Genomic DNA, 25,998 nt, shown 5'->3' with positions numbered 1-25,998 from the left:
GAAGTTCAACACTGCTTTGCTAGATGGACCAATGGTCTGGCCCTCTCTAAGGTAGCTTCTGATGTTCCTGAATCCCCTCTCAGCCATGAAGCACACTGGATGTCCTTGGACCAGTCACAGCCTAACCTACCTCAAAGGTTGTCATAGAATCATAGAATTGTGGAGTTGGAAGAGACCCTGAGGATCGTCTTATCCAACCTCCTGTAATGCAGGGATATACAGCAGTCCCATACAGGGATTGAATTTGCAACCTTGACATTATCAGCACCACGCTTTAACCAACTGAGCTATTGTCATGAGGATAAAATTGGGGGTGAGAACATATGTTGCCTTGAGCTTGTTAGGAGGAAAAGTGGGATAGAATAAATGAATTAAATAACACGACTTCACTGGATTTTCCCACAATGGGGTGCTTGGTTGAGCTGGAGCACCCAACACTTGACCACTGCCTTGTCAATCACTTTAGGTGGGGGAGAAACTGTAGTCCCTGAATATTATGGTTGACACTTTTTATTTTTAAAAAAGACAGTAGCAATCATGAACAGGCATCCACTGGCTAATTTAAGAAGTGTTATTCTCTACAAACAAAAAACATCCCTTCTAATCCCACAGGTAATTCTAGCAGGGCTCTCCCTGTTTAACCTCTCTGTTTGGCAAAGTGCTGAATATAGTGCTTTAATTACTGATTAAAATCATACAGAGCTTAGGAGCTTGCCAGGTGCCACTGTGGGCACGGCATGAAATGATGAGTTTCATTCAGTGGCAGTGCAGTTTTAAAGTCCAAGGCATTAATTGACAGTACTGCAAGAGTAAAGTATTTTATAATGTCAGATTATAAATATAAAAAGCTGCTACGGAACTCAAGATATCCGTTTTTTTGAAGGGTGTTGATAGGAAGTTTTTAGCTCTGTCACTTGTGTTGACACAGTACTTAGAAAAATCTCTATTTTTAAAAAACGGAACACTTTAACTGTCAGATGCTGAAAAGATAGACTGCGTGAGTTTCCCCTCCACCCTTAACTCTTAATAGCAGAATATAGCAATATATACCTTTTTGAAAGTACAGCCATCTTAAAAGGATCAACTTAAAATGGGCGCTTTCAAAGCTCTGTACAAGTAACAGTGTGATTCATCATTCTTATGGATTGAAGAGTCACACTAATACTTTAAGCAATTTCCCCCTTAAAGAATGTCTCTAACATCTCCACTTAGGGAATAACTTTTTTATGGGCTGCACAATATCCCCCGAAAAGGTTGGCTAAACAAATTTGATAGAGGCAGAAATGGACTTAATCAAAACCAGGTGGATGATATTTATCTATGAATTTTTCTAGGTCCAAACGATCTTGGTTTGAATATCTGGATGTTACCCAAAAGGTTAAGCATACCCGGAACAAAGTGAATTTTGCGACATCTCCTTGGCACTTTCAGTTCACATTAAAGGGAATGTTCATGTACGTAGGGAAACATCTCTCTCATAAGACCAGAATGCAGGGTCATTCAATGAAGCCAAAGGATAAGAAAACATATGAGGTGCATGAACATATTTCTATTTATTTGTTTCATGGGTTTCTTCTGCTTCCCTCTTCGGCAGCAAGGAGATGTTCAGTACACTATATAAAGATATAGCAGGAGGAGGAAGAAATCATTCCAGAAAGCTTATTACATCTTACAGATGTGTTGGCTGTAATCATGGTAGATTCTGTTGGAATTTATTAATGTTCGTTTATCACACTCTGCAAGACCATGTGAAGATCAATGTCCATAGACCATCTGCATCCAGCTCTCCTAAAAAATAATTTAACCTGGCTTCTTACAGACCTCACAGAGAAGCCCAAACTTCAGACGCCCTTCTTCTTGCCCCTGCATAAAACAGATGATCCTTTAAGAAGCAGATACAGGTAGGTAGCCGTGTTGGTCTGCCGTAGTCAAAACAAAATAAAAAAATTCCTTCCAGTAGCACCTTAGAGACCAACTAAGTTATTGGTATGAGCTTTTGTGTGCATGCACACTTCTTCAGATGCACTGAAACAGAAGTCACCAGGTCCTTATATATAGTGAGAGGGTGGGGAGAGGTATTACTCAGAAGGGTGGTGGGAATGGATGATTGGCTGATAGGTGTGGTAAACCTGTTGACGACTGTTAACAACTGCAATTGGTCTTACAGGAAGAAGCAAGGGATGAGATGGCCGAAAATAGCTTTATCATGTACAATGAGATAAGAATCCAATGTCTCTATTCAGACCAGGTCTCTCCGTGGTTTTAAGTTTGGTAATAAGTTGTAATTCAGCAACTTCTCTTTCCAGTCTATTTCTGAAATTATTTTGTAATATGACAACTATTTTGAGATCTTGTATAGAATGTCCTGGAACACTATATCGAAGTGTTCTCCTACTGGTTTCTCTGTCTTGTGATTCCTGATGTCAGATTTATGTCCATTTATCCTTTGGCATAGGGTTTGGCCTGTTTATCCAATACAGAGAGCTGAAGGGCACTGTTGGCATTTGATAGCATACACAATGTTAGAAGATGGGCAATTAAATATTCCTGAGATGGTATGTTTGGTGTTGTTGGGGCCAGTAATGGTGTTGTCCGGGTGTTGTCCGGGTGTATGTGGCAGCAAAGTTGGCATCTGGGTTTATTGCTTTAAGAAACAGTTTGTGTTCTTCCAATCTGCTATTAGTTTAGTGAAATCAGGCGGAATGCCTTGAGTTTTTAAAATCAAGATTTCTTGAGTTGAAAGAGTGTGAACCTTAAAAGCCTGGCAATTGGCTGCGTGAGCTCGCTAGAAGCTCCATGCAATGGTATGATAAGAACATTCTTATTAAAATACTGGCGAATAGTCTCACAGTGGCATTACTGCCAGCGGACAACGCACCCAATCCTGACACACGTGTGTGCAGTCATCTTATGCAGCCTTCTAAAGAAGTGCACCGGATGTCTTCAGTTGTTTTCCTTCCCCGCCACCTGCCACACTGCAGGTTTCTCTTCAAGGTCCGCTGAGCGTAATGGGAATGACACTGATCCAACAATCCTCAGACATATGAATGGCCCCATTGACTTCCATAAGGATTACATGAATGAATGAGGACTGCAAGATCAAGTCCTTATCAAGCTCCTAAACTTAGAAAGTACCTAACACCCTACTTTCCTCGTCTCAAAGATGCTCAGCCATTTACAAGATTAGACTCATGCCATATGGAAATAGTGTTCATGTCACAAGGTTATTCCCAAACAAGTAGCAGCATTCTGGCTGGATCCAGAATGAACAGTTAAGTAACAAAGAAGTTACTAATATTTACTAACATTTTTTCTTATGGCACCTATCATTATGTGCAATACCTGCCCTAGCATGAAACCTTATTTTATTTATAAGCTGCTAGCTTCTAGCTTCTAAACTGCTTATTTCTGAAAAACAAGGAGAGAAATGACTTTATAATGAGGAGCACTGGCTGGAAAGAGAAGACAAACAAAATCAAGAAGAGGGCCAAAATGACAAAAAAGGGGGGGGGAGGAGTGGAATTTTATAAAATTATTTATAAAATAATGTGATTACTTTTCTCCTGTGATGAAAAGTTTGCTTAAAACAGTGCATTTCCAAAATATGACCTTTATAGTCATAAAACATTCATAGTATCTCAGCCATAGTATCAAAATCTGCAGTTTGTTAGACAGCTTAGTTGGTCCAGCACGAGACTTTTAATCTTCGGGTCGTAAGTTTGAGCCCCACCTTACACAAAAAATTCCTGCATTGCAGGGGGTTGGACTAGATTGTACTTGTGGTCCCTTCCAACTCTACAATCCCATGACTCTGTGCAATAAAGCATTTTTCTTTCACTAAAAAAAACCCAAGTGCGACCATAGCATCATAGAATGCACAAAGCATATATCCCTTCAAAATGATCGAGTTTTACCACTCTGGTCTTTTACACCTCCCACTTTTTAACAGCTCTTCCTTTCCACTGGTTTATTCATCTCTTTCAGACTTTGCATTTTGCAGTTTCCTCCACAATACACGAACTCTTCCCCCAACAAGGGCAAACAACAATATTGGTGGAATATGATTTCCTATGGCGAAATGGCAGCGCGGGGAAGGGATAACCTCACATCACTTTCCAAGTTTCCAATCTAGATTTTTTAATTTTAATTTTAAATAAAATGCAGCCATGGAAGAACCCAGACCCCAGAAGTTCCAATCAAGAAACTTCTACTTCACGTCTCGATTGACTCGCAACTCATCGAGATTAAATTTAAACACAGATTCAAACCACGGATTCCTCCGATGGATTCCTATGAGAATCCCTAATTATCTTAGCCAGAACTTTCTTACCAGCTTTGCATTGACCACCAATCCAGCCCAGGTGTGTTGGTTGTATGTAGTTAATTGAAATTAATTAATTAATTGAACAACTTACCAAATAGAGCCTGAGAAGACATCAAAACTAGTACTCTAATTAACTGGAGTTGAAAATAATTATCAGTATTGATATTCTCCTCAGTTTTGATTCATTTCCTTAAAACAGTATGAAGACTCTTTAATTTTAGACAAAATCATAATTTTGCTCTCTAGTTTCCTGGCATCTGTTTGTCTCAGGAGACAATGGAACAGTGCGTCTTCAGGGATAAATCAAAACTGTTGTAGAATTACAGCGCTGTGGCTGTAGAGACCAATGTAGGCGATACGTACCATGATGTATTGCTTTTCATTCATATTAGAGGTGCAGACCCATGTGATGTGTGTGTTCTCTGGAGAATTTTGAATTGCAAAATTTTCCAATGCAGTTTAATTTGTATCCAAGCTTTTTCTGATGTGCTGAAGAGTGCTCCAATTTAGCATTTTTATTTTACCTGTATTTAGTATAGAAAGCTAGAAATGTTTAAACTGTTAAGTGTGACTAATATTGGACTTGCAATTGATACCTATAGATTCATTAATAAACTTATGAAATTGAAATTTTTATGTGGAAAAATAAAGCACTGGAAAATTTCCCACTTCACACTGTGGTATAAAATGTGTGTGTGTGTGAATCTTAGAATTGAGTTGCCCTCGAAAGCAGCAGAAAACAATTGAAAGCAAATATACAGATAACTATTTTTTTTCAGAGGTGGAGTTGCATATTCCTAAATTACTAGATATCACCCAAAGCAAAATTTGAAGTGAATTTGGGATCCCACTACAGCAAATCATCTTAAAAAGTGTGGTGTACCTTTTGATAAGACTAGCAAGATGTTCAGAGGATTTACTTAAAAGTATATTCTGATATAGTCAAATTACACACTTGATGAAGTAAGCAACGATCCCAAGTACACTTATTCACAGAAGTAAACAGCATTGCATTTAATAAGATTTGCTACAAAGAAACTAAAGAAACTGGGTTAGGCTTGAACGTGCCAAGTAATTTATTTTTTTTAAAAAAACACACACTTAAAAACCTAGAACTAATTTTACTCTGAAGTTGATTAACAGTAATAATAATAGTAATAATAATAATAATAATAATTTTTATTTATACCCCGTACAATATTCCAGTACAATCCTATGCAGTTCTACCCAGAAGTAAATTGGACTGAATTCAATTGGACTTACTTCTAGGTAAGTGTGCTACTTTAGAATTGCAAGTTATTTGTTCAAAAGCAATTTTCTTCATGGCTAAGAGGAGTTGATTTTCTCCATCGTGGAAAATTAGACAATGTTTGCATTTCATAGGAGCAAACATGGTGAATTAACAGAATTATATTGTCGCATCAGATCTGGCTGACATTTGGCTAGTGATATACAAAGAGAAATACTTACAGAGACTAGGAGCTAAATATTTTCCTTAGATATGATTCCCATTTGCTAAAGCAGGCAGCAGAGATGCAAAGCACATACTCTACCACCAAGTTATGATACAGTTGTTGCATTAAGAAGGTCACTATGTGGATCTACTAGGAAGCTTATTAGGGTTTATTATTCAACCCCTGTTCCCCCACCATCACTTTTCTTCTCCTTTTACTTATCCCCCCCTTTTTTTTTACTGTAAAACTTGGGTCAGTAATAACGGTACAAGCGAATTCCTCTAGCCACCTGACTGGTGAGGGAGAAAAAGCATATAGTTTATTGTCAGTGGTGTAGCAAGAACAAGAAAAGCAACTTACCTGAGCAAATTCTATATAAAGTCTTTCTAGTTTTTCAAGGAGGTTAAAACAAAAATTGGCATCCAAACAAAGCGAAGAGACGAGACAGTCTTGTTAAGTGTCATTGGCCTGGTCTACTTCTTTCCATTGCTATTTTTGTCCCATAAGCTCAGAATCTGATTAGTATATTTAATTCCATGGAGCTTCAAGAATGGCCTACCTTTAATCAGCCTATTGGCACCCACCTTTTTTCCTTCACATGTTTTAACAGACTGAGGGGGGAGAGAAAGATAAGGCCAGGGTTTTTTTCCCCTTGTGTTAATTCTTATTTTTAAAAACAAAGTTAGGGCAAACTTAAGCAACATCTTAGGCAAAATATATTTAATAAGACTGTATCACAATAAAACACCAACAGCAAATACTTTTGTGGCAAACTACAAATAAGGAAATTGAGTGCGGCATAAGCTTTCAGCAGAGTATTCAAGGGGTGATGAAGCACAATGTATAGCCTCACTTACTCAAATGTTAATCTTACTTACTGTCCATATTGGATTTGGTGTACCATTTGTGCAAATGACGCTCCGGCAACCGAAGTACAGCAGGATAACTGTTTCATTGGGGTCTATCATAGGAATAAAGAGGTTTATATTTATGTGGAAAAATCATAAGGCACTGTCCTCCAATTATTTAAAAGTGGCTTTTGCAGCAGCCTGTGGCTGAGGGATACAGAGGCCTTAGAATACCTGCTTCTAGTAGATATCCCTCCCAGTCTTCCTCTATCCTAATGGCTCGTCTGCGAAGCAAAAAAGTCCCTGAAATACAGGTATCCACGTGTTAGGCTCAAGAGCCTGCTCCAGTACACAAAAGCATTAGCTCTTTGCAATCCGTTTTTTCAGCCCAGAGAAAGCTTATTTTCTTCTGCTCTGGTTTTGAGAAATGGCTGAATGCCTTTAGGTAGAATGATTTAGGCTGTAAGTGTATCATAGCCTGAAGCAACAGCCCGGGAAAGCTAAAATCAGAGAGGTGTAAGTAAACTCTGTAAAATCAAGAGTAACCAGTTGGAAGTGAATGCAACTTTCAGGTGGGAAGTTACATTTGAAAAGGTCCTCTCTCATCACCGACTTTAGGCAATGTTAGACCTTGAGCGATTTGAGAAATGAACCGTATGCACAAATATGTTCTGGAGACTAAAAGACTGAGGTTGCAATCCTAACATGTTTTACCAGGGAGCAATGACCTCTGTAAAGTACACATGCACAAATGTACTGCAAAATCCCTAAAATGGTCACATGTGATGCTGAATGATTAATTACATCTAGTTTAATTCCAACACAGTAGCAGCTACAGCAGTGATACAAGACAGATAAATCAGCTCGCTGGATTTAAAGATTAGCATTCATTCCAATCCAGTGCTTTATCAACTGGTGTGCAATGGCTTGATGTGGTGGCACAAAGAACGCACTCTGGTTCCTTTTGTTCAGAATTCCCAAAACCTGAAATATACAAAATATCATATTTGAGCAAGTTAAATCCAGCAAAGAAATTTGCGTAGTTCATCAGGTTAATGATCCACTATATGAAGGATTTTATGGCTAGCAGCCAATTGCTTTAGAGAAGAGATGTGCAACTGGGCTAGCCCCAGTTTGTTTCATAAAGTATTTGAGCTCACTCCTCCTTGTGCAATTAATCGTTTACTATTTCCCTCTGCTGAATGTATGACTAAACCTGTGGGAGAAAAACCACACGCATGCTCCATGACCTTTTCTAGAAAATATCAAAGACACTAATATATCCTAGGCCTTGGTGTAATCTGACACGTTTGCCGATTACACTTTGTTTTTCAGTGAGTATAAGCAAGGGGCAGCTGGGTGGTCTTTGAATTGCATTTATCTGATCTGCCCCTTAAATTATGATTGTTGGAAATGAAAACAGCCAAATGTTAAAAAGCAATGACAGGGAGGAAATAGAAACCATGTCACTCTATGATTCAACTTTTTAGTGGTATATTATCCTGAAAGTTGAGAGTCTGAATACTTTTATACAAATGGAAGCTATTATTATAAAAAGAGGATCACCTCTTCTATTTTCATCTCTATTAGTAGCAGGATGGCACAAAAGGTAAAGCCAAATCCGGATGATTGCTATGTCTACAGGACTTTTAGAGCTTGTTTATGAAATTTGTCTATGCAACTTACTGGAAAGTTCTATGGGCTCAATACAGGAACAACTGTCTATACCAATTCTTTTAGCAACACATAATTTTCAATTTCAACGTAATCACTGTACAATAAGGAGAGTACGAGGACTCTTTTGTCTGCCTGGGAAAAAAGCATATCCATACTGCATGCTCTAACCAATACAGTCAGAGGGCAATCAATAAGAAAGGAAATGAAATTGAACTTTACCTCTTCTCTACTGAACCAGCGGGCATCTTCTATTTCAATGTTGTCAACTTTAATTTCTGTAGACACTGCCGCCGCTATGCAGCCAATCATTAGGGACGAAGGCATCGGCCATGGTTGACAAGAGACATACTGAACATGGCCCACTTTAACTCCACTTTCCTCCTCTACTTCTCTTCGAACAGCATTTTCAATTGTCTCACCTAATCAAAGAAGGGAAAGAACAGTTAACTGACAAAGCTCCAAGCTAGAATCACGTCCTGTACTTTATAGCATCTCAAAAGATCTAAAGCTTTCTGCACAGATCAGAACACAAATCAGAAGTATCACAACTAAAAGGAAGGCAATATTTCCAATAAAAATGCATCTATAATAGCAACCTTGACATCATGCCTTTAGGGGGAACATGGGTGGCGCTGTGGTTTAAACCACTGAGCCTCTTGGGCTTGCCGATCAGGAGGTCGGTGGTCCAAATCCCCACTACAGGGTGAGCTCCCGTTGCCCTGTCCCAGTTCCTGCCAACCTAGCAGTTCGAAAGCATGCCAGTGCAAGCAGATAAATAAGTAGTGCTGTGTCAGGAAGGTAAACAGTGTTTCTGTGTGCTCTGGTTTCCGTCATTGTGTTCTGCTGCACCAGAAGCGGTTTAGTCATGCTGGCCACATGACCCAGAAAGCTGTCTGTGGACAAACACTGGCTCCCTCGGCCTGAAGCAAAATGAGCACCACACTGTCCAGGGGTCCTTTACCTTTTTACCATGCCTTTAGAGTCATGTGCAGTTATATCCTTAGAACTATTTCGCTGCAATCCTGGAGCACATCTTGGATGTCATGTGGCCTTCACTTTTCAAGGCACATAAGACATATGTAGGCATAAAAAGACTTAATGACTACAATGTATGTTACAAGAAAGCAGAATTGACATCCCAAAAAACTGACAATGGATTAGTTCCATGACAGCCCCTCTGTGGAAGGAGTCTTTCACAGAAGGGGTTCCAAAGTCCTGGGGAAATTGGTTATTTTTCTTTTTGGGGATGCCAGAAGCTACAGGAGAAAGGGACAAAAATCACCCCAGTCTGCCTACACAACTTCAGAACCAGCCAGAGTATACAAATTAGTGAATTATTAAATTAAACAGAACAGATTTCCAGGTATGCCTATACACAGTAATATGGTTTGCTGCAGGCCAAAGTTCAAAATCAGAAATCAAAGGGCAAAGGAGTAGTTTTATATTTAACATCTGGGATGGAAATAAAGGAAAGAAACAATATATACAAAGAGAACTCACCAGGCTCTATAAATCCAGCAAGGCAAGTAAACATGCCTGAAGGAAATCTTTTTTTTCTTCCCAAAAGGCAGTGGTTACCATCTGGATGAATAACTTGCATTATCACTACGGGATCTAGAATTCAAGTGAGATAAATGTATTCAAATTCAAACTGTTTCAAAAGACACCAAGAAAGAACATAAGTGTGCTCATTCTCACTCAGCATTATCATCTCCTTTAAAAGCCTGAAATCCAATTCTCTCCAAGCCCCCCAGACGGTAATCTTAATGCAGGTTCCTTAAAAATACTTATTCACCTGTTTTTTGTAACACAAATGTCTTGCGGGAATATACCTGCCTAGACCAAAAGTGAACTTGGGAGATAAATTACCCTGAGCTGCAGTATGCGTTTGGTATAAATTCTGGAGTAAATGACCTAGTTGCACACTCGACAGAAAGCAGTGACCTAATCAGCAACAATTCTTGCCTTTAGCTTCAGTCACAGATTAATGGTCCAGTGGAATACATTTTCAACTACAATGCACAATTCAAAGTACAGTCGGATTCAGCTTCCTGCAGAGCAGTGTCACGACAGCAGGTTTTCCAGGTCCTGTTGGATACAGTATTCTCTCTTATGCTTCAGGATTCTTTTCTGTCTTCTCTCAATTATCTATTCCAGAGTACCTTTCTGGAATAGAATAATCTTCTCTAGTGTGTGTTTTGACTGGGTGACCTTAGGTCACTCACTCACTCTCAATCTAACCTACATCACAGGGTTGCTGTGAGGATGACATCGGGAGAACTATGTACGTCACCTTGAGCTCCTTGGAGGAAAATTGGGGTATAAATGTAAATGATAACAGTAACAACAAAAGTACATTGAAAAGTCCTTATAATTTTCTGATGGCCCCAACCCTACTAAGGCATCCCTCAGGTGATGGCCATGGTTTGCACTGCTAGTTTGTACAAAACATACTTCCCTGAGTGTGTGAGGGAGCATATGAGTCTGAGGTTTATGCCTGCTCATTCTCCAAAACTAACACTATAGTTTGATTTTGCATCTGAACAGACCCTGTGACTCTTGTCTATATTTTGGTGTGAATTGTTATAAAATGATTCCCATTTGCCCTCCTCTCTGATGTCAAACTATCATTGATTGAGGGGGAAATCAGAGGGCTTTGGCCTGACCACCATTTGATGGCTTCATTCAAGCTTTTAATCTGTTGCTTTGTTGTTCATAACTGTTCTGTGACTCTGCTTTTAATCTGTGGGCTTTTAAACAAACTGAGCACCATCTTTTAAGTATCAAGCCAATCCTTTTGCACTTTGATATCCAACCTTCTTGCTGCATTCTCCCCTTTCTGTTGGCTGCTCAACCTATACCGTTTCCTTGCTGTCAAAATGACGGATATGACAATCCCATTAGGTAAATACGTTTCAAAGACTGATGACCTGTGGAAAATGTATATGCTGCAAGGCATCCAGCAAAGGCTTCAAATCTTGCTGACTTCTAGTTTTGTTAAGGAAATGTCACTAGAAACACCAGCTGTTGGCTCAGCGGTCTTGTATGTCTCCTGTTCACAACTCCCTTTGTTTAAGCTTCTGAAGAACCACTTAATACCACATCCAACTAACTTTCTCTGTGAATATTACAGAACTGGCAATATCAGTCAAGATCGCGAGGACAAAATAAAGAACTAACGATTAAAAACAAAATAAAATACATGCTATGAGAGGAAAGGGAAGAAAGATGGCAATAAAACAGTGTGGAAGCAACGTCAGACTATGCATGCAAAAGATCAGATAAAAACTTTAAAGAGAATATCTATACTAGAATATGTTTTCCGTGCAAGTTGACAGGAATAGGATGGCCAACTAAGTCCTCCTTGGAGTAGATCCATTGGTATCAATGAACCTAAGGCCACTTATTTCAATGGATCTACTCCAGGGATGACTAATACTAGCTGTCACGAACGGTCTGTTTTTAATACAAAAAAAATAAACAAGGAACCAATGTTTTAATGTGATTATTCCAGCTGGCCACAGTCCCTTCTTTCTCCCTTTCAGCATGTGCAGTTTTACTAGGTTGGTTTCAACTAGATAATAAGTTCAGATTGCAAGGAACTACAGTGGGCTGCCCTGAAATTCTTGCACCGCTATTGGGGAGAAAACAACGTATTTGCAATTCTCTTACCGACTCGTGGGTAGCATGTGTTGTGAATGCCCTGATGGCTGAGACAGTCTTCCTTTAAGCAGGATTTCTTGTAGCCTCCATCTTCTAATTTGGTTGCGCTGCCGCATGTTGGGCAGAACTGATACCGGCTATCCCATGCCAGGACAGATCTAGCCTGAGCGATGACTCCTTAAAAAAGCAACCACAAAGTGCAAATAATAAACATGCAGGGTTCTTTCTACAGCACAGATTGCAACATCAGCATTCCAATTCACCATGAAAATCAACAGAAGAACCATTTCATGTTATGCTATTAAAGCTGATACATCAGTTCTCGTTCTAATATTGTGTTACTTTTGGCCACTTTGGGTCTTTGCATATGGGGGTGATTTACTACATCAAAAGTACGGTGTGAGATGACAGCCTTGAAAGCTCAACCACAGCAGGGTTTCCGTATCGTTGAAATGTTCCTGATCTTCGAAACAGCCAAGCTAAAGACCCATGAGGTTGCGGTTCACGTAACCAGAATGCTTCTGTGAGAGACAGCAGACAAGGGCAATGGAAAATCAGCCCTAACTTTCTTTAGCCAAGAAACAAAATACAGCCGCATCTTGAGGAGCAGCAGTAGAGAACAAGGAAGGAAAGGGGACAAGAAGGGCAAGCAAGACGCATCAAGCTGTGTCTGCGGCAGTGACTGTGATAACCTTATTCCTAGAACAATGTTATGGTTTTCGCTGAAGACATATGCTCAATCCAGGCAATCCAGTAAGCAGTAGCCCACAATACAAACTGAATGCAGAAAGACCTTGCTAGGAATGAGAACTAAAAAGGATAAATAAAATCAACCAGTTTTCTCCCTGCACTAAAAAGAGACAGGTAGGTAGCCGTGTTGGTCTAACACAGTCGAAATAAATATCTGAAGAAGTGTGCATGCACACAAAAGCTTATACCCAGAACAAACTCAGTTGGTCTCTAAGATGTTACTGGACAATTTTTTATTTATTTTTTGACTAAAAAGAGAAACACTTAGGGATCTTACCAGCTTCATTTTCAGACAATTGCAGCAAGGAAGGCATAGGTGGATGAAGAAAATAACACTCTTGATGCTTCTGTATAAATCTATCAGCAGCAGTAGCATCCATACTGAGTGCAAACCAAGCAACCAAACTATCGTCTTCACCGTTGCTTGCCTCTTTCCCCTTCAGAGTAGGAGGCAAGCTGCCTTTCACCTGAAGTTCTACTCCAAGAAAAATCAGCGTGATGGTTTCTGGCTGCTCCAGGTATTCCTTTACATCCTTGTAAGAAAGCTTATGGAGTTTAACTTTTGGAAACTGGGAGGTATCTTTTTCATCATCTGATGCAACTAATGGACTTAAATTTGAAAAAAGGATGTATACAGTAGTTGGCTGCTTCTGTTTTATGTTCAACCATTTCGCATCTGTTCTCTTCTCACTCTTCCTATCAAGCAATGTCCTGCAAAAATAGATTTCGCGTTCTCCAATTTCACTGGTCAGGAAAAATGGCTCCAGTCCACTCTTCACATTAGCTAATAAGTTAGCTATATTCTTATAGCCCCAAAATTTAGCAATGTCCAGTGCTGTCTGGTTGGATGCATTGGTCATGGACTTGTCACACCTTATTTCAAAAAAATAAAATGAAAAATTGTTAACACACCTTAATATAAGCAACATTTTTATATAGAACTTCAGAACATATAAGGTACCATAAAACCACTGCACGATGCACCTTCCCTCGCTCACTTCTGGGCAGCAGCCCTGAGCGATGGAGGGCCACTCAACTGATTCATTTATTTTGCGGCAACCCACATAAATGCAGTTGCAAACAAGTGGAATGTGCATAAGTTTGGAGGATGTGTGTGCCTGTATTGTATTTAATGTATTATAATTTGAATTTCATAGGATACAACATAGCATACAACAATAATAGCATTTGGTGTAAGAAATAAAAGCATTCATTAAGATACAATTAAAAATCAATATGAATACTTAATGCACTGCACCCACTGTTCACAGCTGTTGCTTCCACTCCTAGACACATTGTGGGCCCCCTGAATGAAGGGTACCCACCACTGGTATCTTTGGACCAAAGTTTGGGAAACCCTGCTCTCAAAATACACCAATTCCCTTGCAAAAAGTTATTACTTTGTGAATCTTATCAATTCAAGAAATGGTGGCTAGCACAATTAACCTCCCCAGCCCCTGCCCCGGGCTTCAAAATGATCAATGGAAGCATCTCTGTGTACATGATGTTCATAGAATAAGAGAGTTTGAAATATAAGAGGATTTGATTTGATTTACTTTTATATTCCAACATTAATGTTAGCCCCAAATTCAGGAGTCTGTATTGCTCTATCAGGATTAAAACTACGAAGATAAGCAATTTCCGTTTCCCCATATAATCATTCCACTGTGTTGTGCAACATGGCAGCAAATATATTTAGACAATTTGAATAAATTAGCTGGCTGTGTTTTTCTCACCCCTTTTCGAGCAGAGCCTGCACGGTCTCGAAGTGCCCATTTCTGGTAGCATACATCAGGGCTGTCCAACCATTCTTCCCAGTTTCGTTGATAAGTGAGGGAGAATGACTGAGCAATGTTGCAAGCCTGATCTTGTCTCCAACAGCAGCAAAATTGTGAAGCTCAGAAATCAACTGCTGCTTTGGATTCCCTTGAACGTCTTGCATTTTCTGCGAACAAAGTTTTAAAAACATGAAAAGGGTATACAGTGTGTTGATCTGGTTTAATATTATATTGCAATGTATACTGAGGACAATATAATGGAAATGGCTGAATGTAACTGGGACAACTCTCATCCTCAAATGATTTTCAGGAAAGCCATTCAGGCTGTTTGCAGAAAAAAACAACTCAGAACTGTTCTCTAGGGCTCACTTGGCAAGTACTTTCTCTTTAGCACACTCAACATGCTTTGTTTTTAACTTCTGCCACCTAATAGGGCCTAATAGTGTAAGGTTGCACAATCCATATAAAAACAGAACTCTTCCATTTTCTGTTTTGATGAAACTGGTTCACAAATGTGCAGTCATCAGAAGAGGGAGGCGATAGCTAGCTGTTTGTACACCCTGAAGATAATCATAGAACCATAGCGTTGCAAGAGAGCACCAGGATCATCTAGTCCAACCCCCTGCAATACAGGATTTTTTTTGCCCAATGTGGGGCTTGAACACATGTCCCTGGGATTAAGAGCCTCATGCTCTACCACCTGAGCTAAAGGCTTGAATAGTAACTTGAAGAGTTACTCCGCAGTTGTAGTGGATGTACTTCCAGCTTAAAGGCTGCAAGCCCACATATATCTGGAAACACAGTTTCCAATACCAAATCCCAGTGCTGGGTCACTTAAACCAATCAGGGGGAGGAAAAAAAAAGAGTGCCTCGTATCATGTGATGACTACCACCTAGAGCTCATTCCAAAGGTGAAACTTGCACTGTCCTGCACCCCTCTTTTTTAGTAACTTTATTTACATGTGGTCTTTTTTTTACATAGTTCTAAAAGAATAACTACAAATTAAAAGGAAAGCAAAAAATGAAAGCAAAACCACAACCAAACAAGGACACAACTTAAAGACAACCTAAGGACTTCACTTCCCCTCTCTTCTAAGTTCCCAAGTTCTACTCTACTCTTACTAATTTTCTCTGACTTCCTCTTATATTGCTGAATTTATTTAAGTCCTGCTCATCTGTTCACTCGTTTCTACTGTGTTTTTTTAAAAAATACTCTACAAACGTTTTCCAATCCTTTTTATATTCTTGACGAACAAGACGCACCCCCTCCTTTTTTTTTAGACAGCAACCCCCAGATTGCTCGCTACCCCCTCTGGCTTCCTCCTGTTGCCATATAATATAGTACCAGAGTCTGGCTCCTCCTTCTCCCCTGCTCGCCAAAGAGGAAACTTTCGGGGGCAAAGTCCAGCCAGGCTCGCTTCCCAGGGAAGGGAAGGCAGATGTGGACCCCTTTAAAACGGGGGTTTAAAATGGGAGGCCTCCGAAGCAAGGTGTTGAGACCAGGGGAAGGGCGCTGAAGGAAGGACCCTGGAAGAGACCGTTACGCCACCTTACGGCTCTTCGCCTCCGAGGAACGCTTAGGTAACTCGCCCGCGGCCACCTCCTTCCGGGATCACCTGGACAGGCCCTGCCCTCTCCCGGAAGAAGGAGCAAGGCATCCTGGGAATTGTAGTTTCCTCCCAACTGGGTCCCTCCGTAACCCTCTAATAATACTTTATTTCATACAAATAAGTGCAGGATATTTTAAACATCTGCATTTTTTTTAAAAAAAGAAAATAAAACTGGATGCTCTCGTTTATTCTTTCTGGTGTTTGTATACTATTTTTTTTGGCGGGGTGGGACGAGAATAACAAAAACAGGTTCTCTGGTGGTGCGTCTTTTTAAAAAAGAGTGGGCTCTCGTTGGCTCTCGTTTTTTTGCAATAAATAAATGGTGATCTCGGTGGAATAAATGGTAAGCTCAGTGACATGATGATAATAATAATCCATAAGACCCTCCCCTAATACTGGTATGAGGCAGCAGTCTAGCTAAAAACGGATTGGGGGCATAGCTGTCAACGGTTTCCTTTTTTAAGGGAAATTCTCTTATTCCGAATAGGATTCCTCGCAAGAAAAGGGAAAAGTTGACAGCTATGATTGGGGGCTGGTGGCAAAAGGTGACACGAGTTGTCTGTCAGGGGAAAAATATCTGTGCAAACAACAAAAATCTAAATGTAGACCATGTACTGGTTTAGAAATGCTTCGAGAGTATTAAAGGTTAACAGAGTCACAATTCATGCACGCTGACCCAGTAACAAGGTCTCCTGAGTTTTGCTGGGGCAGGGTTCCCGCCTGCAATCCTAAACTCACTTACCCGGGAGTAAGCCCCCTAGTTCTAGAACTGCACATCCTAAGCAGGCCACCATCCCGCCTAAGTTCCAAACACCAGGTTAAAATGGTTTTAAATAGTGGGGAAAAATGTTCTTCACAGCCAGTATGCAAATTCTGAATAAACTATAGTAGTACAGCTTATATTTAAATCAGGTGGAATCTTGCCACCATTATCAACTTGCCATCATTGCCAAAGCTTGTGTAGATTGCACCTATACTAATTGACAGGCAGAAGAAACTCATGCACCAGTTATTGGGAGGAGGGAGGCTGGAGGTGAAGAAGGATGATACACTGTTACTATGTCAGTAGAACAGCTGGTTTTTGCTGTATTCTGTGGCCTCTTACATCAGTGTAATTTATGTATAAAAGCTTCTAGAAGCTTTCTAACAAAGGCTTTGTCAAAAACAAACATGTTCTTCAAATTATAAAATGCAGCTGTCTAGCTCTATCATCATCTATCTATCTATCTATCTATCTATCTATCTATCTATCATCATCATCATCATCCTTCTATCTTGTTTATTAAAAATATACTGCCTTGGAACCTAAAAACTTCCAAGATGACTTACAAGTAACTGAGTTCGATACAAAAACTAATATCACATAACCGGTAAAATACAAACCTAACAATAAATTTAATAACTAAGAAAATCAGCAGCTTTCTGATGGCTGCTTCCATCTAATCCTAAAACTGGTTTGCCCCTGCATTCGTATAAGGCCACAGCTCAAACGTTTTGTGCTCTTGAGATAAGTGATTGTTTTACAAATTGACCATCAAAGCTCTGCTCCAACACTGCCCTCAAAGCTTACTGATATTTTAAAACCAGGACATCTCCTCCTCCTCCTTCATTAAATAATGAAATGTCTTAAATCAAGTTAAGCATTTTAAAAGGGAAGAAGTAGAAAACAGTAATTGGAAATAACATTTTAAAAGAGAGGAAGTTTCATTCTAGTTGAAGGGTACCTTCCTCCCTCATTACTTTTGAAAAAAGTCCCAGTGACAGTGCTGTGTCAGCAGTCCCTAATGTGTCTGATCTTTAACATCTCTGGGAGGGTTTCAGCTGTCTTCCAAGGTATCATTACGACAGTAATGCAATGCTGATTGCCATGTTATTCAGAGAATATATTAAAAACCACCGAGAAATCCGGGTTGACTAATAAGCAACCTCCTCAGCCTTGCAAGCTGGCAGCTCTGGTCTGGTCTGCCATTTCTCCACACATATGTCTCAGTCTCTTGTGAAATCGTACAGGTTTTAATTGTGAAGCCACTTCTGATGGTTAAAAATACAGTAGTACCTCAGGTTACAAACGCTTCAGGTTACAAACGCTTCAGGTTACAGGCTCCACTAACCTGGAAGTAGTACCTTGGGTTAAGAACTTTACCTCAGGATGAGAACAGAAATCGCGCGGCGGTGGCGTGGCGGCAGCGGGAGGCCCCATTACCTAAAGTAGTACCTCAGGTTAAGAACGGTTTCAGGTTAAGAACAGATCTCCAGAATGAATTAAGTTTGTAACCAGAGGTACCACTGTAAGTAGCAAAGATGTATGTGCAATGTGTATTGATCTGTCTTCATTCCTGCATTGTGTTTTAGAACAGTTGTCAGCCTTGGACTTTATTTGCCAAACTGATTTTGAATGCTGGCAAGAGAGAGGGTGATTTGTTCCTGAGTTCAGATAATTGGCCAGTGGCTTGGTTTGGATGGGCTTGTCCTCTCCCTGAAGGAACAGGTTCATAGCCTAGGAGTGTTCCTGAATCTACTGCTGTTACTAGATGTTGAGGTGGTTATGGTGACCAAGCATGCCCTTAGCCAGTTTTGGTTGGTGGTACAGCTATGGCTGGTTTTGGATTGGGATAGGCTGACCACTGTGTCCATAAGCTAGTAACCTCCAGACTGGATTACTACAATGAGGCCTGCATGCTGCTGTCCTTGAGGCTGAGTCAAAAACCGCAGCTTGTGCCACTCAACTAATATGGTACCTTGACTGCTCACTGGGGTGGAATATTACTGTCATGTTATTCCACTGCTGAAAGAATTGCACTGGCTGTCCATTAGCTATTGAACAGAGTTCAAGGTGCTTTTTTAATCATAGAATTGTCAAGTTGGAAGGGAACACAAGAGTCATTCAGTCCAATGCAGGAATCCTTTGCCCAATGTGGGGCTTGAACCTATAACGCAAAGATTAAAGTAATCATCAAGTGTTATTATAAGGAAATTAATAGATATTTCACAATATGCTTGAGGTTCTAATAAGCCAGGTGTCGGTTTAACAAAAGCAAGTTTCCATTCATATTCATGATTTATAGCCACATAAAAGAGTACCAGATCATGCATATTCTAGGAGTAAATTGTACAGCCAATTTACTGAAGCTAAGCCTGCCCGAGTCTGCTCTGTGCCTGGACTCAGCTTGGGGAGTGCATGATGGAGCCTCACAATGGAAAGTGGGAAATAGAATATGCTAAATAAAGCAATGATGTACCTAATTCAGGTGTCGGAGACCTCCAGATATTGCTGGACTACAACTCCCATCATCCCCAACCATTGAACATGCTTGCTGCCAGGCTTGATAGGAATTGTAGTTCAACAACACCTGGCAGACCAAAGGTTCCCTACTGAATACAGTGGTACCTCAGGTTACAGACGCTTCAGGTTACAGACTCCGCTAACCCAGAAATAGTACCTCGGGTTAAGAACTTTGCTTCAGTATGAGAACAGAAATCGTGCTCCGGCCGGCGCGACGGCAGCAGGAGGCCCCATTAGCTAAAGTGGTACCTCAAATTAAGAACAGTTTCAGGTTAAGAACAGACCTCCGGAACAAATTAAGTTCTTAACCCGAGGTACCACTGGTACTATTTCTAGGTTAGCGGAGTCTGTAACCTGAAGCGTCTGTAACCTGAAGCATCTGTAACCCGAGGTACCACTGTATTCTATTGTAATGGTTTGATCAGAAGAAAAAACAACACAAAACCCAGAGATTAAAGGTCCCATGCTCTACCGACTGTACAAAACCCTATACAGTGGTACCTTGGTTCTCAAAAGCTTTGGTACTCAATCAACCTGGAACCCAAACACTGCAAACCCAGAAGTAAGTGTTCCGGTTTGTGAACTTTTTTCGGAAGCCAAAAGTGCTCTGTTTTGAGTGTTACTCTTCCGATTTGAGCGCCACACTTCCGTTTTGGTGTTAAGCTGAGGTCTGTCTGTTTTTGCTATTTATTTTGCGTTTAGCTTTTGCGGCTTTTTTCTTCTGTTTTTGTGGCTGTGTGGAACCCAGTTCAGCTACTGATTGATTGATTGTGTGACTGCAATACATTGTTTATTGCTTTCATTTTATGGATCAGTGGTCTCGTTAGATAGTAAAATTCATGTTAAATTGCTGTTTTAGCGTTTGTTTTTAAAAGTCTGGAATGGGTTAATCCATTTTGCATTACTTTCTATGGGAAAGCACGCCTTGGTTTTGGAATGCTTTGGTTTTAGAACGGACTTCTGGAACGGATTAAGTTTGAGAACCAAAGTACCACTGTATAGTTTGGGACCAAGATACTTGAAAGATTATCTCAAGCCTTATATTTCCAACTAATCACGGTGTTCTGCAAGAGAGGACAAAAGATACCATCCTATCAGGAGGCATAATGTCTGCATAATGTCGGAATTGGGCTTTTGTGTTGCAGTACCCACCCTCTGGAATTTCTCATAATAAATCAGACAGCCTCCTTCTCTATTGTCTTTCTGACACCTGCAAAAGATACTCTTTTTTCAACAAGCCTTCTGAATGGATATTTTAATCCCAGTTTGGATCTGTATTGGATTTGAATAGATTTTAATATGTGCTGCATTTGTTGTTGTTCTTTAAATGCTTTTGTATATCAATTGTTTAAACTGTTTTTAATATGCATAAACATTTTATCTTTTTCTATGAATTTATAAATTGCTTCGGGAGTATCTCTCGGGAAGCCATTTATAAATGAAATAAATAATAAGATTTGTGAAGGCGAGGCACAGGTGTAGGTCTTGGTAAACCTCAGATTACTGGTTTTCCTTTACAGTTTATAAATCTTAGTGTTTTCTAAATGCATCCAAATTACAAATCATCACTGCTACCATGATTGTTCTGTTTAATCACCTGTGAAAATAACACAAGGCAGAGACACTCACATTAGCAGCTGCCGAGGGAATGTGTAACAATTGCTTGCGTTGAAAATGACTTATAAAATCAATGTTGCTGTTGCTGATGACTCCGTTCCTTACAGCTAGTTCACTGACAACTACGGTACTTCGCTCCAGACAACTTTCCTATCAGCAGCAGGTGGCACTGCTAGCAAAGCTTGAAGGTGCTATTGGATTCATGTATAAAAATTGCCTGATAGGCAATTGTGTCAATTCTTGACCTGGACGTTTCAAAAGAAGCTGCAGCTTCTGAATTTGCTAACTAGACATTACATATAGTAGTAGCCTCAAGAACTGGTCAAGTTGAAAGATAGAAAAGAATACATGTTTTAGACAATCTTAGCTCGCATCTTTCTCCCTAAGTAGAACTATCATCTCTTGAATTTCTGCAATCTCAGTAGGCTTTTATTGGTGTATATGATTATATATACAGTACAGACTTTTATTGTTTACCTTTTTGGACACAGGTTCACAGTTTCTAAATACTCTTGGACCTGGAGAATATATAGTTTTTCCCTGTCTCTCTCCCCCTCTCTCTCTTTCCAGACTACCCAGAAATCTGGAAATTTCCCTAGAGCCTCGCAGAGGAATTTAGCCATTTAGGGGACAGTGGACAATCTATGAGAAGGGGAAGATACTTTTTTTTTTTTTTTTTTTTGCTGTCTAGGAAGCAAAGAAAAAGGAAGGCAGACTCCCAAAATGGTGTTTCAGCATTATAAAATGGCAATAGTTATGTCAAGAAGTCTCTGATGATTGCATATAATTTTGCTTTAACTTACATTTTCAGCTTTTAAAAGCCCATTTCAACATTTCGATATAGATTTAATTACATAGAAAAGATGCTTTAACTGCAGTGTGCATTGAGCACTCAAAGTCTAAAGGAAGCAGTCCTGCTTGAAATGTGTACAAATCAATTCATGATATTGATCTGAAGTGGGTTGTGTTCTTATTTAAAACCTAGATCACCATAGGCCAAGCTTGAAAAAAATCTGATTTTTAAAATTTTTTTGGAAATACACTCAATGTTTTGTAGATGATCTGCAGAGAAGAAACCTGTAGCTTAGAACACATTCAAGCAAAGAATCTCCATTACACAAAAGAATCTGCCCCCAAAAACAAATATAAAAACAAGCCCAGCGTCATCCTTTGAAAATTACCCATTACTTAGTATTGTTTCTATCAATACAACCTTCTATGTGGCTGGGACTCTTTTTTATGCTCTAGCCAGATCCTGGCAAGATTACATAGTTGTCTGCTACAAAGGAGCACTGATTACCACTGACATTTGTTGGAGTTTTTGAAAATTAAAACCCCAAGCAGTGATTGTAATAAATAAGAGGTTTCAGTTGCCAAATATTAAATTGTGGAGCAGCCAATGGGAATCCCAGGTAGTGCAGCTGTTCTTTGAAGAAGGTCCATTTTCTTCCTTTCTATTCATAATTTTGGATTCAAGTGGAACATCGCTGCCTTTTCATTTCAGGCTGCAATTGCAAGAGGCATAAGCCCCAAACATCCACTTATCAGATGTGAATAATGTAGGCTGCTTTGGAACAAGTTTCTCCCCCCCCCCCTTTTACCTGATGTGTTGCTTCTGATATATTTATTTCCCTCCATTTCCTCTTCTGCCTCCTTGAGCGGAAAAACAACAACAAAACCAAGTAGCACAAATTGCTTCTTCTTAAGCTCATGCCCAGGGCCAGCCCAATACATTTTGCAAATTGAAGCAAAGAACAAGAAAACACCCCTTCGCATTCCATGTACAAAAGCTGACCAGACTGGCAATTCAATCTTTCTTCAACACTGGTGATGGGACAGTGACTTCCATTGCTTCTGAGGCAAGGGAAGGCTGCATGCCACACACAGCTCTCTCTACTCCAATATCTTGTTGCTGCTCTCTGTCCATTGCTTCCTGCCCTCCCAGTGTGTGCCACCTGAGGCAGCTGGTTCACTCTGCCCAATATTAGGGCTGGCCCTGATTAGACCAACTCTTTGCTTTGTGCACATTACAAAGGTGAGAGGGGTGGCGCTGCAGGATCGGCTTGCACACTATAGGGGAATAGCGACTACAGGTTGAAGGTTGAGGGCTGAAGGTTGCAGAGAAAGCTGGTGACTGGGTTAAGAACATAAATAGAGCTTGCTGGTTCAGGCCAAAGGTATATCTGTTCCAGCAACCTATTCTCACAGTGGCTACCCAGATTGCTGCGGGAAACCCTCAAGTGCACTTTCCTCTTCTGTGTTGGTGCTGACATTTAAACCCCTAAATGGCCTCAGCCCAGTACAGTGGTATCTTGGGTTAAGTACTTAATTCGTTCCGGAGGTCTGTACTTAACCTGAAACTGTTCTTAACCTGAAGCACCACTTTATCTAATGGGGCCTCCCACTGCCGCCGCTCTGCCGGAGTACAATTTCTGTTCTCAACCCGAAGCAAAGTTCTTAACCTGAAGCGCTATTTCTGGGTTAGCGGAGTCTGTAACCTGAAGCGTATGTAATCTGAAGCGTATGTAACCCGAGGTACCACTGTATACCTGGAGGAGTGTCTTCACCCCCATCGTTCAGCCTGGACACTGAGGTCCACTGCTGAGGGCCTTCTGGCAGTTCCCTCACTGAGAGAAGTGAAGCTACAGGGAACCGGGTAGATGGCCTTCTCGGTAGTGGCGCCCTCCCAGTGGAACATCCTCCCATCACATACCAAGGAAATAAACAACTGACTTTTAGAAGACACCTGAAGGCAGCCCTGTTTAGGGAAGTTTTTAATGTTTGATGTTTTATTGCATTATTGTTGTTGTTGTTGTTGTTATTGTTATTGTTATTCTGTTGGGAGCTGTTCAAAGTGGCTGGAGAAACCCAGCTAGATGGTCGGGGTATAAATAATAAATTATTAACATTATTCTTACTGTGCTTTCCAGCAACTGGTATTCAGAGGCATTCCTGCCTCAGACCACAGAGGCACAACATAGAGCTGAGTGAGGCAGCCTTGCCTAGTTCATTGCCATCACGAACTGGCTGGTTCACAGTGTAGGTAGGCCATTGTCAGCTATTTTGTGACACTGCTGCCTTGTATTGTTTTAATGATTGATGGGCTGTGCTTTTATTGTGTCTTTTGCTACGTTAATATGCTCTTCGCTGTTTTGCTATAGAAGCAAACTGTAAGATACCAATTCAAATAAAAACCTTTTAGGGTGTGTTGCAGCATACCTGCCTTTTTATTATTAAAAAAAGCAGCACTATACTTTCAGATGGAAACCAAAAGACAATCCAGTCCTATACATCCTCTTTTAGTTGGTGTGGCACAAGTAGAAGCTCTAGAGTACTCCCACCCAGCCCTTTCTCATACCCTCCAACATTTCTCTGATGAGAATAGGGACATCCTATTCCATAACAGTAATTTTACTATTAATATTCTGCCCATCTGACTGGGTTGCCCCAGTCACTCTGAGTGGCTTTCAACATACAGTGATACCTCAGTTTTCAAATGTAATCTGTTCTGGAAGACTGTTCAACTTCCGAAACGTTTGAAAGCCGATGTACAAAGGGCAGTCTGCAATTTCAATGGAGAAAATTGGGGGAAAAACCAACTCAGTGGAAGCCATTTGACTTCCGAGGCACATTTGAAAATGGAAGCATTTACTTCCGGGTTTTCGGTGTCTGAAAACCAAAACATTCAGTTTCCAAGACACCCAAAAATCGAGGTACCACTGTATATAAAAACATAACAAAACATTAAACATTACAAAATTTCCCTATATACAGGACTGCCTTCACATGGCTCGGCTGTCAGATAACTCTGTATATTTCTCCGATGAAAATAGCTTTCAGAATTTCTCTGATGAAAATAGGAATGTCCTAAGGAAAAGCAGGACATTCTGGGATCAAATAAAAAACTGGGATGGCTTCTGTAAATCCAGGACTGTCCCTGGAAAATAGAGACACTTGGAGGATCTGCTTTCTGCCTTCCCAAGGCCTGCATGTAGTGATGGGTGCTTGGCTTGGACTGAAGCTGATGTCAGGACCAAGCTGAGCAGGGGCATTAACCCTCTGCAGATTTAGGGGAGTGCAACTGGTTTGGTTACACTGGGTTGTGCTGGGAGTTCTGCAATTATGTACAATGGAAGGTAGGATGGTAGTGGTGCTGCAAAATTTGCACAGGGCACCGCTGAAATGTGAGACCATAAGGTCCACCACTGCGCTCAGGTCCCATCTTTGCTGTACATCCAAAGCTGTATCATACCACTTTAAGCAAGTGTGGCTCCCTCCTCCCAATCCTGGGAACTGTAGCTTGTTAAGGGTGCTGAGAGCTGAGAGCTTATTCTCTGCACCGAGCTACAGAGTCAGTCCCTCTTCCCAGGGAAGTTGTAGCTCTGTAAGGGGAATAGAGGTCTCCTAGGATTCCTCAGCACCCTTAACAGGTCCCAGGGTTCTTTGGGGAAAGCCAGGACTGTTTAAAGTGGTATGATACTGCTTTAAATGTGCAGTGCAGATGGGACCACAGTCCCATGAGCCTCAATGGAGCTTTGTTGTGGCAGTATTCAGGCTGCTTGTATGTCAGCGCTTTCATAGCCAGCCAGTTCTTCTGTTAATGTATTCCCATTATTAATCGGTTCACCTGTTGTACATCATTGTCTTTAGTTAAAACTTCACTAAGCTCCTGGCGTGAAATATCGGTAGTACAATCTTAATATTACTGTTCAGCTAGAATCACTCCAGTGGAATTAAATTGCTACTGATACACCAGTATGCCGCTAGAGGGTGCACATTACCTAGGTATTGGAAATATATAACTACTCCCTTGCTTAAATTATTGTATAAAGAGCTGGAAGATGCTTGTCTGAGGAAGTTCAGAACGTCAGACATTTTCAGGGAAGGACATAGGCTTGCAGGGCATTTCTTTAGGTTTTTTTCTGATTCTATAAATGAGTACACTAAGGGTAAATTTTAAGGTTAGATTTCTCCCCACACTGCCAACAGTTCCT

At 40.4% G+C, this 25,998-nt stretch overlaps 1 protein-coding gene across 1 annotated transcript; it reads right to left on the bottom strand.

Annotated features, from left to right (window-relative positions):
• Window positions 1-6,483: 6,483 nt before the first annotated feature.
• Window positions 6,484-16,126, bottom strand: NUDT12 (nudix hydrolase 12). The gene is made up of 7 exons (XM_081213982.1): window positions 16,044-16,126; window positions 14,453-14,661; window positions 12,994-13,589; window positions 11,976-12,143; window positions 9,804-9,917; window positions 8,523-8,722; window positions 6,484-7,610 (listed from the first exon to the last, which is right to left on the bottom strand). The coding sequence occupies exons 2-7, from the start codon at window positions 14,656-14,658 to the stop codon at window positions 7,500-7,502; spliced, it is 1,395 nt and encodes a 464-aa protein (XP_081070108.1). The 5' UTR covers window positions 14,659-14,661; window positions 16,044-16,126; the 3' UTR covers window positions 6,484-7,499.
• Between the last annotated feature and the right edge of the window lie 9,872 nt (window positions 16,127-25,998).

The sequence above is a fragment of the Podarcis bocagei genome (genome assembly GCF_964188305.1).
Source record: "Podarcis bocagei genome assembly, chromosome: 11".
Lineage (NCBI taxonomy): Eukaryota > Metazoa > Chordata > Lepidosauria > Squamata > Lacertidae > Podarcis > Podarcis bocagei.
Note: the sequence above shows the minus strand (reverse complement) of the source record. Positions and strands in the feature narration are given on the sequence as shown.

Excerpts from the sequence above, each read along its gene's own strand:
- NUDT12 (XM_081213982.1), bottom strand. The coding sequence starts at position 14,658 with ATGCAAGACGTTCAAGGGAATCCAAAGCAGCAGTTGATTTCTGAGCTT. Across the intron at positions 13,590-14,452 it reads CAGGCTCTGCTCGAAAAGGG|GTGTGACAAGTCCATGACCA; the intron begins GTGAGAAAAACA and ends TTTTGAAATAAG. Across the intron at positions 8,723-9,803 it reads TGCTGGATTTATAGAGCCTG|GTGAGACAATTGAAAATGCT; the intron begins GTGAGTTCTCTT and ends TTCTTTGATTAG.